At 40.7% G+C, this 18,333-nt stretch overlaps 1 protein-coding gene across 1 annotated transcript in view; it reads right to left on the bottom strand.

Annotated features, from left to right (window-relative positions):
• Nucleotides 1–16,623, bottom strand: part of LOC124256476 — a 32,829-nt gene extending 16,206 nt beyond the window's left edge. The window contains 6 exon segments of the mRNA XM_046690465.1: nt 4,342–4,456; nt 6,400–6,488; nt 7,961–8,060; nt 8,228–8,277; nt 9,063–9,239; nt 16,389–16,623. Of these exon segments, the coding sequence (XP_046546421.1) occupies nt 4,342–4,456; nt 6,400–6,488; nt 7,961–8,060; nt 8,228–8,277; nt 9,063–9,188 (480 nt within the window). The 5' untranslated portion in view covers nt 9,189–9,239; nt 16,389–16,623.
• Between the last annotated feature and the right edge of the window lie 1,710 nt (nt 16,624–18,333).

The raw sequence follows: 18,333 nt of genomic DNA, 5'->3' as shown, positions 1-18,333 counted from the left end.
TGACTACCTTGAATGATCATTCTCATCTTGGAGCCAACTTTGTAATCTGAGTAGTGGGGAGGCCGGGCGGGCATCCATCGCGGGATAAGTATATAAATATACAATATATATTAAAATTTCAAAATTTTTAAACTTATCCTATCTCACGACTTGCACTTATCCTACGGTTGGACGGCGGGCCACAGATTACCCTTCTGTCTGGACAGTGCGAACAGCTGGTCTTGGAGCTGTGTGGACTGATGACAACCGTAGATAGCGATGTACAAGGGAGGCCTGTTACGCATGCACGCAACTCCTATGCTTGTAGTGGGTTCTCCGGAACCCCTTGGTTTACTAAGCACAACGACTCCCAGGGAGATGGGCGCTCCCGAGCGATGTGGTGTTCGGCCGCAACCTTGTACAAGACAAAGGACGCAACTTGGCACGATTTACAAGGTACCCCTGTTATTAAAGTCTTGCGACTAGAATCGTGCCAGCCCCTGCTTCAAGAAGGCCCCCCAGACACCGACCGAGGCGGGTGAAAGAGAAACAACTCGGCATCTCCAAGGTGGCCGCTAGGAGGACATATTCCGATGCCTTGGTATGGATGCCAAGTGAAGTAGTTCTTAAACCCATATAATGAGAACAAAAGGTTTAGATCCAGTTCAACTTTTATTAAGTATATACAAGGAAGCAGTAACATGAATGCGGAACCGTTCCTCATCTGCGTTGTTGGGTCGATGTAAGCTGCTGAGCCAGTACAAGAGGTCCGGAACTGGTGTAGTCCCTGTACATCCGTGACAGACAGGTCTCGCAGGTAATGTGAAGAGAAGACTGTATCAGAACGCCAGAAGCAACCTTCCATGATAGCGATCAAGGAGCAGTTGCTATGGAGGGCCATCGTTGAGGCATGAGTCTCATGAGGATTGGAAGCGGCTGGAGGATGCAACCCTGCAAAGGTGTAGGCTCGCAGGATCGTGGCACGCATCCAGAGGGCCAATGTGGTCCGGGAAACCTCAGTTCTTGAAGCGGTCGACAAGGGTATGAAGAGGCGCTTCCGTAGCGGTTCGACGATCCTTGGAGGCAGCAAGGTAAACGTGTAGAGCCCTAACAGGGCAGAGTTTCAAATCTTCCTAATCACCAGGCCCAAGAATGGTGGACAACGGGGGAATGGTAAACATCCGGTCCAGTTGACATCAAGCGCATGCAGTTCAGATATACGAGCAGCGGTAGCCAAAGCTACCAGGAAGAATGTCTTGAATGTCACTTGTTTGAAGTCCTTGTCTTCTAAAGGTTCATAATCTGTAGAAATCATATGACGAAGGACGACGGACAGATCCCAGGCCGGAGGTCTGAACTTCCTGGACTGGTCAGCGAGTCTATAGGAGCGTAGTAGACTCTGCAACTCAGGAACAGTGGAAATCTTCGTGCCCGTGGTGGTAGCCAAAACTGTGTTGATGGCGGCTAAGTAGGTAGCTAACGTAATACCTTAGTAGTCCGGAGATGCTGGAGAAACTCAGTGGGAGAAGTGGGAGATGCAATTCCCCTAACCTTACAATAGTCTTCAAACTTCTTCCACTTGTTGTTGTACAAGGAACGGGTCGAAGTACGATGCGCTGAAGTGATAGCTGTGGCTACTCCGCGAGAGTAGCCCTTAGCTATGAGAGACCTCTGAAGATGCGCCAAACATGTAGATTGAGGGTCTGAGGTGACCCGTGGCGCAGTTCCGAGAGAGGGTGAAGAAGTAGGTCGTCCCGGTTGGAAAGCGGTACTGGGTTTGGCTCTGCCAGGCTTCTTAGATTGACGAACCTTGTGGTGAACAGATCTATTTGAGGCCGTGATAGTGGGTAGATTATCGACTGAAAGATCTGGCGCAGTAACTTCCACTCTGTCGGGGATGGTCGGTTGGATCAGAACAAGGCATCGGCGATCACATTTTTTACCCCGAGAATGTGTCTGGCTCTGGCTACAATGTTGAGTGAGTCGATGAGATGGAAGAACCTGATCGCCCATTGTAGCAGATTCGCCGAGCCTGTCGAACCTAGATGATTTATATACCAAACCACTGTCGAATTGTCTGATTGGATCAACAGACTGGTTGATTGAAGCTCTGTTGCCCAATGTGAGATGGCTTGAATTACCACCTTGAATTCCAGCTCGTTTATATGAAGTACCCGTTCGTTGGATGACCACAGCCCGGCCACTTGGTGGTGATGAGTCGGTGCAAAGGGCATCATAGAGACTCCGGCACAAACATTCTGTTCGTCAAGCCACCATTGAAGGACTGGACGAAGTGATTCTGGAAGGCAAATCAGTTCCTTGGGGTTGTCGGCCTGAAGGTACGGGAGTAGAAATCGCTGTATTGGCCGAAGTTGGAGCTGGCCTCTGTACGTCAAGGCTTGAGCTGACGTTAGAAGGCCCAGTAGCTCCTGCCACTGTCGTAAGGTTCTCGCCTGAGACAGTGCTGGAGGAATGCATTGCTGAATCTTTATCCACCTGTCGTGAGGGACGAACATCATCCCTGACGGTGTCGAACAGTGCTCCGATGAATTGGAGTGTCTGAGTCGGTATTAGTTCCGATTTCGCGATATTCAACAGCCACCCTAACTGTCTGAGCAGCGTGGTGGTGAACTGTAGCTGGCGAAGCAATACGATCGGATCCTGTTGAGCCTGGATGCAATCGTCTATGTAGCTTTCGAATAGGATCGGCCATGAGATGTGGATCTGTACTGTGATCCCGCTTGGTCAATGGCTCTGTAAGGTGATCTAGATCGTATAGGTGACCTGGGTTGGTAAGATGATCTGGATTTGTAAAGTGATCTGGATCGATACGATGCACTAACTGGAAACTGTGATCGTGATCTGGATCTATAAGGTGATCTGGATCGAACAGGTGATCTGGTTTGCAGTTGCGATCTGGCTTGATTTGGTGATCTGGATCGGTTAGGTGATCTACTTTGATGTTGTGATCTGGATTGATCAGGCGATGTGGATTGTAGTTGTGCTCTGGATCGTGACTGATCTGGATTGATCCAGTGATCTAGATCGGGTTTGTGATAGTGATCTGGATCGTGAAGGTGATCTAGATCGTTGTGGTGATCTAGAATGATGTGGTGATCTAGAATGATGTGGTGATCTGGATTGGCGATTAGGTGACGAAACCTGAAGTGTTGATTGATGATGAACGTCCCCCGACGACGCTGTTGTAGCCAGCTCCGTCCGGTTCCATGAACTGTGGGGGAACAGTTGGCTGGTTGAACGCAGTTGGCATGGCTCCAAACAAACTGAGACAGTCGAGGGGATATGTACCGATGATCTGGATGATGATAGAGTCGATCTAAGGTCCCCTGGTAGTGTAGATGGGACAGGCAACGATGAATTATCGATCACAACCCCCGTGAGTGATCTGACGCTATGGAAGGAGGTGACTGATGCGTACGTAATAGGTGCTGAACGTCCTCAGATAAGTAAGAATCTGATGAAGCTTCCATAAAATCATCTTGAACCACAGACGTCACTCTCTTGCGTGAAGGTACGATTTTGTGTCGCTGTAACTTGATACGCTTGGCGGGAGTGGGATCAGATTCTGTTGATTTCCTGTTCCTATCGGCGTTTCTCCGAGAGCAAACACGAAGGTAGGCCTTAAAATCCTCATCTTGAATAACACTTGCCACATCGTTTGTTCCAGTTACATTGTCCAATACAGTCACTGCAAGACGAGTGAGGGTCGAGGGACGAATAATTCGTCTTCCACTGAGCACAAACTTTCCTATTCCTTGACTGATTATCTGTTTTCCCCATGATGTTAGGGTGAAATAATATCCCTAACATACAGCACGTCCACACAGTCGTGCAACAAGAAAGAGAATGATCATACAAGGTAGTCACGTGGGCAATTAGTGGAGCATGCTGCAAGCTTTATTAGGAACTAGGAAGCTAATTAAGGAGAGCAGCATGGAGTGCACGGGTGAATGGACAAGGAGGCTTATGGAAAAAAGTTTACAGTCGTTCCACTAAAAGTCGAAGCAAGAGAGAGAGGTGCAAGTCGTGAGATAGGAAAAGTTTAAAATTGAACGTTTGATATTCTGGGACTGGGCGGGGAAGGACCTTGGAATTTATATGTTGACAAATATTTCTCAGCTACAGCTGCAAAACCAGAATTTTTTAAATAAGAGCCTGAATACTTGTCAAATAAACTCACCATGAGAGTGATAAATATAATTTTAAAGCAGAACAATTTCTTTCGTTATTGTTTATTTCAAGCAGTTTCTAGGGCAATTTATCTTTTCCATCAAATCATAACCTTGCTTCAATATCCAAAATCAGCCATCCTTTTGTCTAAAAACATATAATTACATGTACCTGGATATTTTTGAATAGTTTGATTCTGGCCGACTCGGCTGTTTCGACCATCTTGACAAGGTCTGATCTTAGCACTGGAACAGTGCTGCCCTTTACTTCTGCTGCAATGTGAGACCTGAACAGACCAATAACATCATCAGGAAAGTGGGTAAGCGTAGATTGTAAAAGTGTAAAGGCAATGATTATATTTAGATCCCTTATGGAATAGATGCCCAAGGCTTTCTCACCATCAGTACAGCCAATAAGGACAGAGCATTCTTGACCTCATCACTGTATTACCTGTCAGGAAATAAGGACAGAGCATTCTTGACCTCCATTACTGTATTACCTGTCAGGAAATAAGGACAGAGCATTCTTGACCTCCATCACTGTATTACCTGTCAGGAAATAAGGACAGAGCATTCTTGACCTCCATCACTGTATTACCTGTCAGGAAATAAGGACAGAGCATTCTTGACCTCCATCACTGTATTACCTGTCAGGAAATAAGGACAGAGCATTCTTGACCTCCATCACTGTATTACCTGTCAGGAAATAAGGACAGAGCATTCTTGACCTCCATCACTGTATTACCTGTCAGGAAATAAGGACAGAGCATTCTTGACCTCCATCACTGTATTACCTGTCAGGAAATAAGGACAGAGCATTCTTGGCCTCCATCACTGTATTACCTGTCAGGAAATAAGGACAGAGCATTCTTGACCTCCATCACTGCATTACCTGTCAGGAAATAAGGACAGAGCATTCTTGACCTCCATCACTGTATTACCTGTCAGGAAATAAGGACAGAGCATTCTTGACCTCCATCACTGTATTACCTGTCAGGAAATAAGGACAGAGCATTCTTGACCTCCATCACTGTATTACCTGTCAGGAAATAAGGACAGAGCATTCTTGACCTCCATCACTGTATTACCTGTCAGGAAATAAGGACAGAGCATTCTTGACCTCCATCACTGTATTACCTGTCAGGAAATAAGGACAGAGCATTCTTGACCTCCATCACTGTATTACCTGTCAGGAAATAAGGACAGAGCATTCTTGACCTCCATCACTGTATTACCTGTCAGGAAATAAGGACAGAGCATTCTTGACCTCCATCACTGTATTACCTGTCAGGAAATAAGGACAGAGCATTCTTGACCTCCATCACTGTATTACCTGTCAGGAAATAAGGACAGAGCATTCTTGGCCTCCATCACTGTATTACCTGTCAGGAAATAAGGACAGAGCATTCTTGACCTCCATCACTGTATTAGCTGTCAGGAAATAAGTACAGAGCATCACTGTATTACCTGTCAGGAAATAAGGACAGAGCATTCTTGACCTCCATCACTGTATTACCTGTCAGGAAATAAGGACAGAGCATTCTTGGCCTCCATCACTGTATTACCTGTCAGGAAATAAGGACAGAGCATTCTTGACCTCCATCACTGTATTACCTGTCAGGAAAATAAGGACAGAGCATTCTTGGCCTCCATCACTGTATTACCTGTCAGGAAATAAGGACAGAGCATTCTTGGCCTCCATCACTGTATTACCTGTCAGGAAATAAGGACAGAGCATTCTTGACCTCCATCACTGTATTACCTGTCAGGAAATAAGGACAGAGCATTCTTGGCCTCCATCACTGTATTACCTGTCAGGAAATAAGGACAGAGCATTCTTGACCTCCATCACTGTATTACCTGTCAGGAAATAAGGACAGAGCATTCTTGACCTCCATTACTGTATTACCTGTCAGGAAATAAGGACAGAGCATTCTTGGCCTCCATCACTGTATTACCTGTCAGGAAATAAGGACAGAGCATTCTTGACCTCCATCACTGTATTACCTGTCAGGAAATAAGGACAGAGCATTCTTGACCTCCATCACTGTATTACCTGTCAGGAAATAAGGACAGAGCATTCTTGACCTCCATTACTGTATTACCTGTCAGGAAATAAGGACAGAGCATTCTTGACCTCCATCACTGTATTACCTGTCAGGACATAAGGACAGAGCATTCTTGGCCTCCATTACTGCATTACCTGTCAGGAAATAAGGACAGAACTTACCTGAAGGTGTCAGCCAACCAGGACAGGGAATTCTCTACCTCCATCAGTGTTGCGGCTCGGTTTCCTACTGCTTCATTGAGAAGTAAGATCTGGATAAACAACAACAAGTGTTACATATTATTACAACTCAACATAAATCACTTCTTTCATTATATTAGGTTACATGTATTTCAACAATGAATGTTGTGTATTTCAACAATGAATGTTGTGACATTACTAGTCCCTGAACCATCTTCTCCTTAGGACTTTGTCTAATGTTCTAAATAAGCATGTCTTGATTTTTCTCAGGTTCAGGGTCTGTTGTCATCTGCAAGAAAACCATCCAGGTGTTGGATTAGACAGTCAACATATCAAACTGCCATGGCTGCCTGGACCAACATCTTCACTGGTCAGGAATCGTCATGACTTAAGCCAGTCTGATTGTGTTGTACCTCTCTGTTGTACCAGTCTGTTGTACCAGTCTGATGTACCTGTCTGATGTACCTGTCTGTTGTACCTGTCTGTTGTACCAGTCTGTTGTACCAGTCTGATGTACCAGTCTGATGTACCTGTCTGTTGTACCTGTCTGTTGTACCAGTCTGATGTACCAGTCTGATGTACCTGTCTGTTGTACCTGTCTGTTGTTGTACCAGTCTGTTGTTGTACCAGTCAGTTGTACCAGTCTGTTGTACCAGTCTGTTGTACCAGTCTGTTGTACCAGTCAGTTGTACCAGTCAGTTGTACCTGTTGTACCAGTCTGTTGTACCAGTCTGTTGTACCAGTCTGTTGTACCAGTCTGTTGTACCAGTCAGTTGTACCAGTCAGTTGTACCTGTCTGTTGTACCAGTCTGTTTACCAGTCTGTTGTACCAGTCTGTTGTACCAGTCTGATGTACCAGTCTGTTGTACCAGTCTGTTATGTTGTGCCAGTCTGTTGTGCCTGTCTGTTGTACCAGTCTGTTGTACCAGTCTGTTGTACCTGTCCGTTGTACCTGTCCGATGTACCTGTCCGTTGTACCTGTCCGTTGTACTTGTCTGATGTACCAGTCTGTTGTACCTGTCTGTTGTACCTGTTTGTTGTCTGATGTACATGTCCGTTGTACCTGTCCGTTGTACCTGTTTGTTGTACCTGTCTGATGTACCTGTCTGATGTACCAGTCTGATGTACCAGTCTGATGTACCTGTCTGATGTACCTGTCTGATGTACCAGTCTGTTGTACCTGTCTGATGTACCAGTCTGATGTACCAGTCTGATGTACCAGTCTGATGTACCAGTCTGATGTACCAGTCTGATGTACCAGTCTGATGTACCTGTCTGATGTACCAGTCTGATGTACCAGTCTGATGTACCTGTCTGATGTAGTCTGATGTACCCAGTCTGATGTACCTGTCCAGTCTGTTGTACCAGTTGTACCTGTCTGATGTACCAGTCTGATGTACCAGTCCATTGTACCAGTCTGATGTACCTGTCTGATGTACCAGTCTGATGTACCAGTCTGTTGTACCTGTCTGATGTACCTGTCTGTTGTACCAGTCTGATGTACCTGTCTGTTGTACCAGTCCATTGTACCAGTCTGATGTACCTGTCTCTCTTGCTGTATGAGCTGGCACTTAAGGAGGTTGACTCGTCTCTCATCAAACCCTTCATGGGAACTCTGCTTCACCAACATATTCAGGGTAGATCTGCATTGCAACATATTGAGGAGATACATTATATTCAGTTAAAGTGAAGATGATCAATCCACTGAGACGTTAAGATGATATTTGTTTGCATTCAGATATCTATTGAATTTAATAAATGTGTATTCAGTCAAACATAGATGAAAGATTCTGAATCGTGCATCACTCACCTGGCCTCTTCAAGTTGTGAACGGAGGAGAGCATTGTCATCTTTGGCCTCCTGACAGTGAAAAAAACTAACTGATTGAAATTGTCAACAGACTGTCATATTGTCAGGTCATATTTTGTCATCATTGCTGCTGTAAAATTCTTGTGATGGAGGTGAGGTGAAATTGGGTTTAACGTCGTGCTTGAGAATATTTCGCTTATATGACGTCGTGCATGCGTGTGTATGTGCGGCTGCTTGTACTAGCCCAGACTGAAGCTGGTTTTATAGTGCTAGCTCACTGAGATACCATGCCGCAGTGAAGCATGAATGTCCCACTGAGACACATTATACTGACTCCGAGCCAACCAGTCCTTGTACCCATTAATGCCAAGCGCCAGGCAGGGACCAACAAGTACCATATTTTAACGTCTTTTGGTATGACGCGGTCGGGGATCGAACCCGCGACCTTCCGCTCTCCGGGCGGACGCTCTAACCACTACACCACGGAGGCAGCCTCTTGTGATGGAATTGAATGTATTCACTATAACTTACATAGCAACAGTCCATAACCAGGTCCGCTGGCATGACTTTGATTTCATACACAAAGTTAAGTCTTATTCTTGGGCTGCTTCTATACTATGTTCTGTATGGTATACTATTTTAGTTAGTAATACATGCACAAATGTATCATCATTTACAAAGGACATGAATATGTTGATTTCTTTCAGACATTTTTGCAATGTTGTTCAAAGTTTCTTCTGACATTTATCAATAATCGATTCATATTTAGTCTATTATCAATGTCTCTGATCTACATCAATAGCCAGCCTAGAAGACAACAGTGTTTTAGTGATCACCTTTAGGTCCCTCTCAAGTCTGGCTTGGGTGGCACTGGCTGTGTCAGACCCGGTGGGTTTATCATCAAACATGGACTGGCGATGGAGAGCACCCATCAGTCCAAGGCGACCACTGCCCCTCGACATGTTCCACAGGGATCCCTACTGCTCTCAATCCCTTATTTTCCAGACATCTTTCTGGAAAGTAGCAGGACATATCTATCAAATGCTACTTGCTTCCACAACGATTTCATGTTTTTTGTTTTAGTTGACATCAGTTTCAGACCTACCTGACAGGCATCCTACAGAGCTACAGATAACTTTTTGGGTCATTGAGTTATGTACTCAATTGGGTATCCTAATTTTCCTTTGAGTAACCAAATAAATTGTACCCACCTCACTCAAACTCAATTGGGTATTTTACCATTTTCCATTAATTGTAAAAATATAATAAAGTTTAAATGTTATTCATATTGGATCTGTAATATGAGAAACGATAATAAAGACTGCAAATTGCCTTGTTCATGTGTTGAAATAGAACCGTCTGAATATACCTCGGTTATTTTATACCGGTACGCAAGCTAAGATTCGACATTTTCGTGTGTAGGCATGTAAGATCAAAATTATTGTGTATTTATTAAAATTCAAGCATACTTTACGCAATAGACTTAATAAGAATGGAGTTTTCACATAAATATTTGAGTAATTTATGCAGATACGCAGCTTATCTGTACCTCTGATCCTATATAGTTTATTCCTGTCAAAGAGGCCACATAGTACAATACAATTAAGACCGCTAAATGTTTTATTTAAAACCTCACGCTAACGCGTTCGGTTTTTAAATTACATTTAGCGGTCTTAAATCAACGATAAAGGACCGTAAAATTGAAAACCGAGTAGCTTTATCTTCTGAATACAGACACATGTTTTACAAAAGCAGCATATAAACACTAGGGGTGAAACAGCATACCGCGGTATTAGTAGAACCACAGCATTTTGCCTTCGGTTCAGTATACCATAGTGCAATCCAAAAATTTGGTATTTTCGGATTTCATACCGTCATTTTATCAACCTTTTTAAACCTTTTCTAAAATGTCTAGAAATCGAATCATTTTCTCAGAATCCATGCATTTTTTTGCTAGACGGACGATATTTCAAATCTCATATACCATACCGAAACGGACCGAACCGAAGGCCTTGTACCGCAATATACACCATACCGTGGTAAGAGCGTACTGTTTCCTCCCTAATAAACACTTGTCCCAAAACTGAATAGATATGTATCCTGATATATATGTACAAAGCATATCAATAAATACAACTTTTTACTTCTGTTACAATTATTTATGTAGACATGGCATCCTAATAGAATGTAAAGGGATATTCCAGTCAACATTAATAATGTGAGCGCAAACTGTATGTCATTTAAACAACATAATTATGATAATCTTATAGAAAAAAGGTCAAAGGCATTTGCTATTACTTCTGCTTAACATGTTTAAGCACCAATCCTTTTCATTATGAAGGAAAACTTGTTTTAACTATTGTACAATGAAATAGAACAGCTCATTCCAGAGCTGACTATCTAACATGTTTAAAAGATTTTTGCTATTTTAAAAATGCAGCAATATTATGAAGTAATACAGTATATTACAAATGCAAAGAGCTCTACGGATCCACTAATTTTAGTTTGTTATGACTGTAGTTTGTTACAAACCATAGTGAAGTGAGTTTTTACTATAGTAGCAATATTCCAGCTATATAAGGGACACCAGAAATGGGCTTCACATATTGTACCCATGTGGGGAATCGAACCCGGGTTCAAAACAAGCTTTATTATCCATCAGCTACCCCAGCCTGTATAAAAGTATGCTGCAAGTGACTAGGGCCCAAAACAAGTTTATTATCCATCAGGTCGTTAAAAGCGTGGTCCTTATACACAGTCTACTGTACCATATAAACACAATAAAGACAATGGTTATATTGTTGAAATATTTTGTCTGAAAACACTGAACACCTAAAAAGATGCTGATTTCTGAGTTGGGCTCAAACAGACCATATCAGTTCATTAGGGTTTCTTTTCACTAATTATTAAGGCTGTTACGATTCACTCGCATATTCGGTGAATCGAACCATGGCCCTTCATGAATTCAGTTCGCTATTCGTGGTCACCAGAACCGAATATTAACAAATATTTACAGGGAGTGTGTTTTACTTGAACCCTTATGTTCTTTTCAAAGTGAGATATGCAGTTATGGAATATGTACTAGCCTTGCAGTAGCACAAGTCATGTTAGTTTGCCAAGGCCGCACATGGTACAGTCCACTATAAACTATTACATACCAAATTTGACTGTCATGAGATAACTGGTTATTATAACAAATTAACATTTCAAACATATGTTCATATATGGTGCATCAATCACTTAACTAAATTTGTATGTCAATAATTATTAAGTTTCGCCATATTGTGCATACAATCATATTAACCAAAATATTGTATTAGTGCAGTAATTACTAATTATGCTGACTGATCTCTACTTGAAAATTTTGTGCATGCATGCAAAGTGTAAAACAATTTATAAATAGTGATTGATATTATGAACAATAATCTAGCAGGGCTCAGATAGGGCTCTGTATCATATGGGATATATTAATGTGCACCTTATATGGTAGGATATAAAATGCTGCATGATACGGTAGGCAAATAATTTCTTAGAATCATTTACAGTAGCGATTTATTCAAAAACTACAGTTTTAATGTTTATGTACACAAGTCAATGTTGTGACTGACTGACTGACATTTGAGTTTGGTTTTACAGACGATTCCAGCAACATCAATGGCGGGGGACACCAGTATTGTTTTATTGTTTATTTGACCTGTTTACACAACCCTTAGCACCCCACGCCCCAGCAATGTTGTGATGCATACATAAAACGAAACACAAGATTACTGGTACTCCATTAAATTCCATTAAGTACTCATAATGTACTCTCAAAGTTTTCCAGTACTCCTGCATTGAATAAAGTAAGGAGTACGTACTCCTGATGTTGAAAATGTATCTGGAGCCCTGATCTAGGCTGTTTGGACATGTTGAGACACCACCGCACAAGTCACCCTACCACCCAATCCTGTACACTGCCTCTTACATCCAAGGTTGTTTCAGACTCTTGACAAAGGGTAATATTAAGCTCAGGACACTTTCTAGCGTGTGCGTGTTCTTGGGAGGTAGAGGGGTCATTAATTTTGTACACATGGAATGGGGGTGGGTAGTGGGTGTCAGCAATTTTGTACATAAGAATATTTAACAATTATGCTTAAATATTATGGGAGAGGGGTTCATTTAATTTGTACATGACATGCAGGGGGGTCGCTTATTTTGTACGTAAATTTTAAGGGGTGTCAGTGCTTTGTCATTCACATTGTACATACTCCTCCATAAAAATCATCATTTATCATCATAGGCTAATCCATATCCCAACATCTCAAACTGAAAATCTAATTCATTTGCTTAGGCCTGTGCATTAGTAGTCCAACCAATGGGATTTAATTAACCAACATGCAATATGAGGATATCTTCACACAATTAGGAAGCTAATGTAATGAATTTGTTAGTGATAAGTTAATGTAATTACCCAATGTGTTATGAGGGGACCATGGACATAATCACAAATAATTAGAGCTCATTTACTAAGAGATCAGTTCACATTTGTTTACAATGAGGTCCCAATGATTCCATGAAGCGTGAAATATTGGCAGTTCTGTAACTCTCCACTCAATGAAACATAATTATGCGACAGACTGACAATCAATAGGAAATGAGCAACAGCTGTTATGGTTCTACTCAACTCGGTGAGGTAACCCGCTATTGTCAATATTTTGATATACGGCACAGCTTGATCAGTCATTGTTAAGATTTCCCATGGCCCAGTTTATATCGATTGTGAAACGTTATGTGGGAATATAATTGTCATGCCTTAACAAATAAAGATATTGAATTCTTGAAGGTTTGACATTTTCATTGATTATCAACTACTGTTCATTTCAAAGGTTAAATGGAGGTAAACTGCTAGTAGTTGGTGTACATAACAGTGATTTGGTTGATCAGTCATGATTTTGCCAAAACTAATGCAAACAATATTGAATGAAATTTTGAATACAATTATAAAGCAGATTACAAACCTCGGTCCAGATGTACAAAGAACATTTATGTACAACCAGTATGTGTAATGACATGAGTAGATCAACACTTTAAACAATGATCCAAGATATTTTATGGATTTATGCTTCTTTATTCTTTCCCACACAACATTATGGGATCATTACAGATCCCTTCATCAGGTGAAGTCTTAAATATCTTGGTCATCTATAACGACTTCTAAATGCCGCTAAAAGACATCAATGATCATTAGGGCTGCAACGAATACACTATTTGGCGAGTATGATACGTATCACGAATATTGGGTAACGAATATGAATAATTATTCATGAATACAATATTGTAGTTAAGTGATTGATGCACTAAGTGGAACGCCCATGTTGATAGTGTTAATTTGTCACAGCAATAATCAGTGATCTCACGACACTCAAATTTGGTATGTAATAGTTAGTCAACAGTACCATGTGTGACCTTGGCAAACTAACATAGCGTGCGCTACAACAAGGCTAGTACATATTCCATAATTGCATATCTCACTTTGAAAAAGAACATAATGGTTCAAGTAAAACACACTCCTTTAAAATATTCGTAAATATTCGGTTCTGGTGACCACGAATAATGAATTGAATTCATGAAGGGCTACGGTTCGATTCACCGAATATGCACGTGAATCGTAACAGCCTTAATGATCATGTCATATTTCATATTGCATGTGGGGTGATGAACTGCAAAACAGTCTTTGTGTAGCATGCTTTTATCCAGGAAGAGGGATACAGTACTCTGTATTTCGCACTAGTGGCACTTATAATTCACTATCAGGATCCACAAGCTGCATTTGAAGTACAGTATTTGAAACCAAATGAAACATTTTGTTCAGTACACTTTAGGGGCGGTGGGGTAGCCTAGTGGTTAAAGCGTTGGCTCGTCACGCCGAAGACCCAGGTTCGATTCCCCACATGGGCACAATGTGCTAAGCCCATTTCTGGTGTCCCCCGCCGTGATATTGCTGGAATATTGCTAAAAGCGGCGTAAAACTAAACTCAGTCAGTCAGTCAGTACACTTTATACTTTACGTAGGGTATATATGGTGTCCAGAGATGCAGGTTCCACTGTGATATCCATAAAGTTGTAAGATACGTGAAAAGGGTTCAACTCTGTGTTAATATACTACTTAGTAGTACTAGCATCACCATGGGTAAATATTATAATGTATTTAATAAGTGTGCAAGTTTGTATTCCATTAGCCATACACATTTGTCATGATGTTTTCATAACAGGGATCGAATTAGTGCTTCATTTGTGTGCCATGGCGCAGTAAAAACTGACATGGCACAGATGAAATATTCCCTGGCAGGAAATCCTGTTTTGGATAATAACATGGATTGTGGGATAGTTTATGGGTCCAGGACAACTGAAGCTGAACTATTCTTGCAGTCATGATAGTGTTTAAGAAAAATGTGTCCAGCCATCGAGTTTATAGGTTTACTAGGGGCGTCCAAAATGTTCTAAGCCCCACCTAGAAAATGTTACAAATGCAGCTGTTTTATGTTTTCTTTTTATAGATATTATCTGTCAACCCCAAGCAAATTGGTTTTGCTATGTTCCAGCCTCACGATCCCCATTTTGTTTGACTTTTTATCTTGGTACCCCCAAAAGGCAAAATCTGCAATAAAAGCATCACAAACATCAGGGAACAAAATATTCAAAAAACATTTTGTGTGTTTGGGATAGGCAGAAGTCCACTAGAATCAAACTTATATATTAAAGTGCATAAAAAAGCAATTTGAGACTACGATCGCTAGGTAAAGTGACAGGGATGTTTACTGAAAGAGCTTGATTTGGAGACACTACCCTACCCCCTTTCAGATGACGTAATTATAAGGACATAACTTATTCTAATGTTTTCACTTATTCATACATAATGCAAAGGGTTCAAACTAAATCCTGAATGGTCACACAAGTGTTAGCACCCAATATATTGTTAACAGTTGAATATCTGGACACAATGTTTTTGAAAGATTAAAATGGGGGTGTTCTTAAAAAAATGCCCCTGTCTAAATATAAGTCAAGCAATCCAAATCTTTAAATGTTGATTATGACAGGTAGCCATCCAATACTATACTGAACATATTTCATATGATATTATCTGAGGGCATACCATTATCCAAGAGGTACAAAATGACAGATCGTTTTCTGTAATTTTTAAAGAAATATTATACCCCAAAGGTTGTGATGACTAATATCTCGTGAACCACATTACCCTGATATGTGAAATTTGGGATATGGCTTTGCTAATGATTCCTTCAAAATAAAATGGAAGCTTTTCAAACATTAGACATCGAGAATATAGTTAGGCTGACTACTTTTTTTAACGCCCCTGGTACTGATTTATTAAACAGTAAATTGAAATGACATAATTGTTGTGATGTTTTACGTTTAATTGGATCATCAAATGGTATGGGCACACCTATTTTCACAAAGGCACAGCTAAATAATCTGTCTGGTGCCCTATGGCATCCTTGTATTTCTATTCCCGAATAATTTGTAATGACTTACTGAACGATGTATGCCTTGGTTATTTTATAACAGAAGTATATCAGGCCTAGTATATCATTTTAAGAATAAATTGTCAGATGGTGATTGAGTGAGTGAGTTATTTTAAATTAATATACAATCTAAAAATAGAGTGTGATTGGTGAGTGAGTGAGTGAGTTTGGTTTTACGTCGCTTTCAGCTGTAATTCAGAGATATCACAGTGGGGTCACCTGAAATGGGCTTCACACATTGTACCCATGTGGGGATTCGAACCCGGGTCTTCGGCGTGACAAGTGAATGCTTTAACCACTAGGCTACCACACCACCCCACCCCTGTCAGATGGTACCAGCATGTCAATAAAACATCATAAAATGCACACATTTAATAAAGGTTTATTGAACTTGTTACATAAATAAAGTTACACCCATCCCATTAATTACTAATTTTCGTTGAGTGAAGGAACTATATTTGTTTTCTCTGTCCCCTAGTCAAGACTCAAGGCCTAATTCATATCCAACTTAAACAATTCAATATTTCATTATTTTACCCAAAAATCCTACATCACATTATCCCAATGTGTTAAAGTAAGATTATTGCATTGTCTGATAATATTCTGATGGTAGTAAACTGTTACACCGTCAAAACAACATACCTAACTTGTTATAATGGCTCGCTCAGTCACTTGCACCGGCTGTGTGACGGGAATCCATGACTTCGGGATACTTGCATGTGAGTCAGCGAAAAAGAAGTGTTTTTCATTTATGGATGGGTAGTGTTGATGAAACGGATCGTCTTATATTTGTCAGGGCCTGACAAAAGAATTCAGACATCTATCATGTCACATCACAGGCCAAAGTTCATAGATTTGTTTTGAGCGCCATTTGTAAACATTCCCAAGGGATAAGTCATTGGCATTTTGTGATGTCTTGACATTTTGAAAATTCAAGATTATATCTAATAACTTTCAACAGTATAATCTCTGTTGTATTACATTTTCAACGAGTATAAGTAACGAAAATCGAGCAACCAACTAATTGCTGTTCTTGATTTTGAAATTAACAATTTTCAATGAATGGTCCCTGATACTGAGCTGGCCAGTCTATCCCTTCGGGATAAAAACCTATAAGTGAAACTTAAATTACAGAGACAGTTTAGTCAAAACGGCCAGGTCTGTCTAAGTAGGAAAAGCGTCTCTCTCATAACGACTATATCCTGGTACTACACATACATTAATTTAACGATAGTTTGGTATGCACATAATGGGACATTTATAAGACAGTACTGGCTTGCCAGTAGCCATACAAGACAGTTTTTCTGCAAAATGAGACGCCAATTTGAAAGAGCAGGTTCTCCTTTCAGAGTCATTTTCTAATGACATAGGTATATAACAACTTCTGGGCACGAGAAATGCAATACTTTCCATTTGAAGAGGCAAGTTCATGAATGGTGGATCGGTCTTGAGTGAGTGAGTTTAGTTTTACGCCGCACACAGCATTATTCCAGCTATGGCGGTGATCTGTAAATAATTGAGTATGGATTAGACAATCCAGTGATCAACAGCATGAGCATCGAAAGAGATCTACGCAATTGGGATACGATGACCTGTCAACAATGGGGACTCCTGATGGTATTGTTATAATTGTACGGTATAATCGCATCCTCTAAACAAGACAAGTACGCCTATGATATAGAATTGCGGTTATTTCGTGACAGAATGGATGCTATCGCTGCTTGTTAATAAATCTAGATATGTAGATAGAACGTAATAACTGGGAGCAGAGACCATGTCTCTGCTGGGAGCGACAGAATATTTAAGGCTGTGTAAGTATTAGCTAACGGTGAATGACCGATGGGTATAGTAAATAGTAATTCTCCGGCCACGTGGTAAGACTGGAAGATTTTTACCAAGGGTAAAGTTCCTAGCCATGCTAATCGGCGTGAAAGGCGTGCCAGCTACAAACAGGCCAACTAGTAACCCATTTCCAGTTGTCGCTCGGTACAATCAGATTCATAAACTACTCAAATCTGATAAGGATACGGATATGATAATCCCCACTGCTCAACCATTAACCCCAACAGGCATAAGATGTCACCTTGGATTTACAGGGATACTTTAAAATTTCAAATTAAAATCAATTCGAGCGCTTAGAATATTCAGTGAAAGAAATACTATACGGGATTCACTCGGAGAACTGCAATGCACATGAAGCTACAGGGGAACCCTGTACAACCCCAATATGTAAAATCAAGACAATATGTAAAAACTAACGCAGTATGTAAAAACTTACCGCAAAACGTAAAAAAACCGCAATATGTAAAATATTAACGCAATATGTAAAATCCAACGCCAAAAGTACAATACGTAACGCAAAATGTAAAAACAATTTTTAACTTAATATGTAAAAAATTAACGAAATATGTAAAATCCAATTTTAGGTTTGAATATTAGACGTGGCAATCGAAATCCATTTTTTTCACAAATTTGGCAAAAATTGACTTTATTTACAAAAACTAAGATATCGTAATATTTCTTACAAAATACTCTTCATATTACATTTTTTTACAAACTTTTACCTCGTTCAGTATACATGTAAGCA

This window comes from Haliotis rubra, unplaced genomic scaffold, assembly GCF_003918875.1.
Source record: "Haliotis rubra isolate DU_JTF1 unplaced genomic scaffold, ASM391887v1 Scf63, whole genome shotgun sequence".
NCBI classification, from domain to species: domain Eukaryota; kingdom Metazoa; phylum Mollusca; class Gastropoda; order Lepetellida; family Haliotidae; genus Haliotis; species Haliotis rubra.
This window is presented reverse-complemented; position numbering and strand designations above follow the sequence as displayed.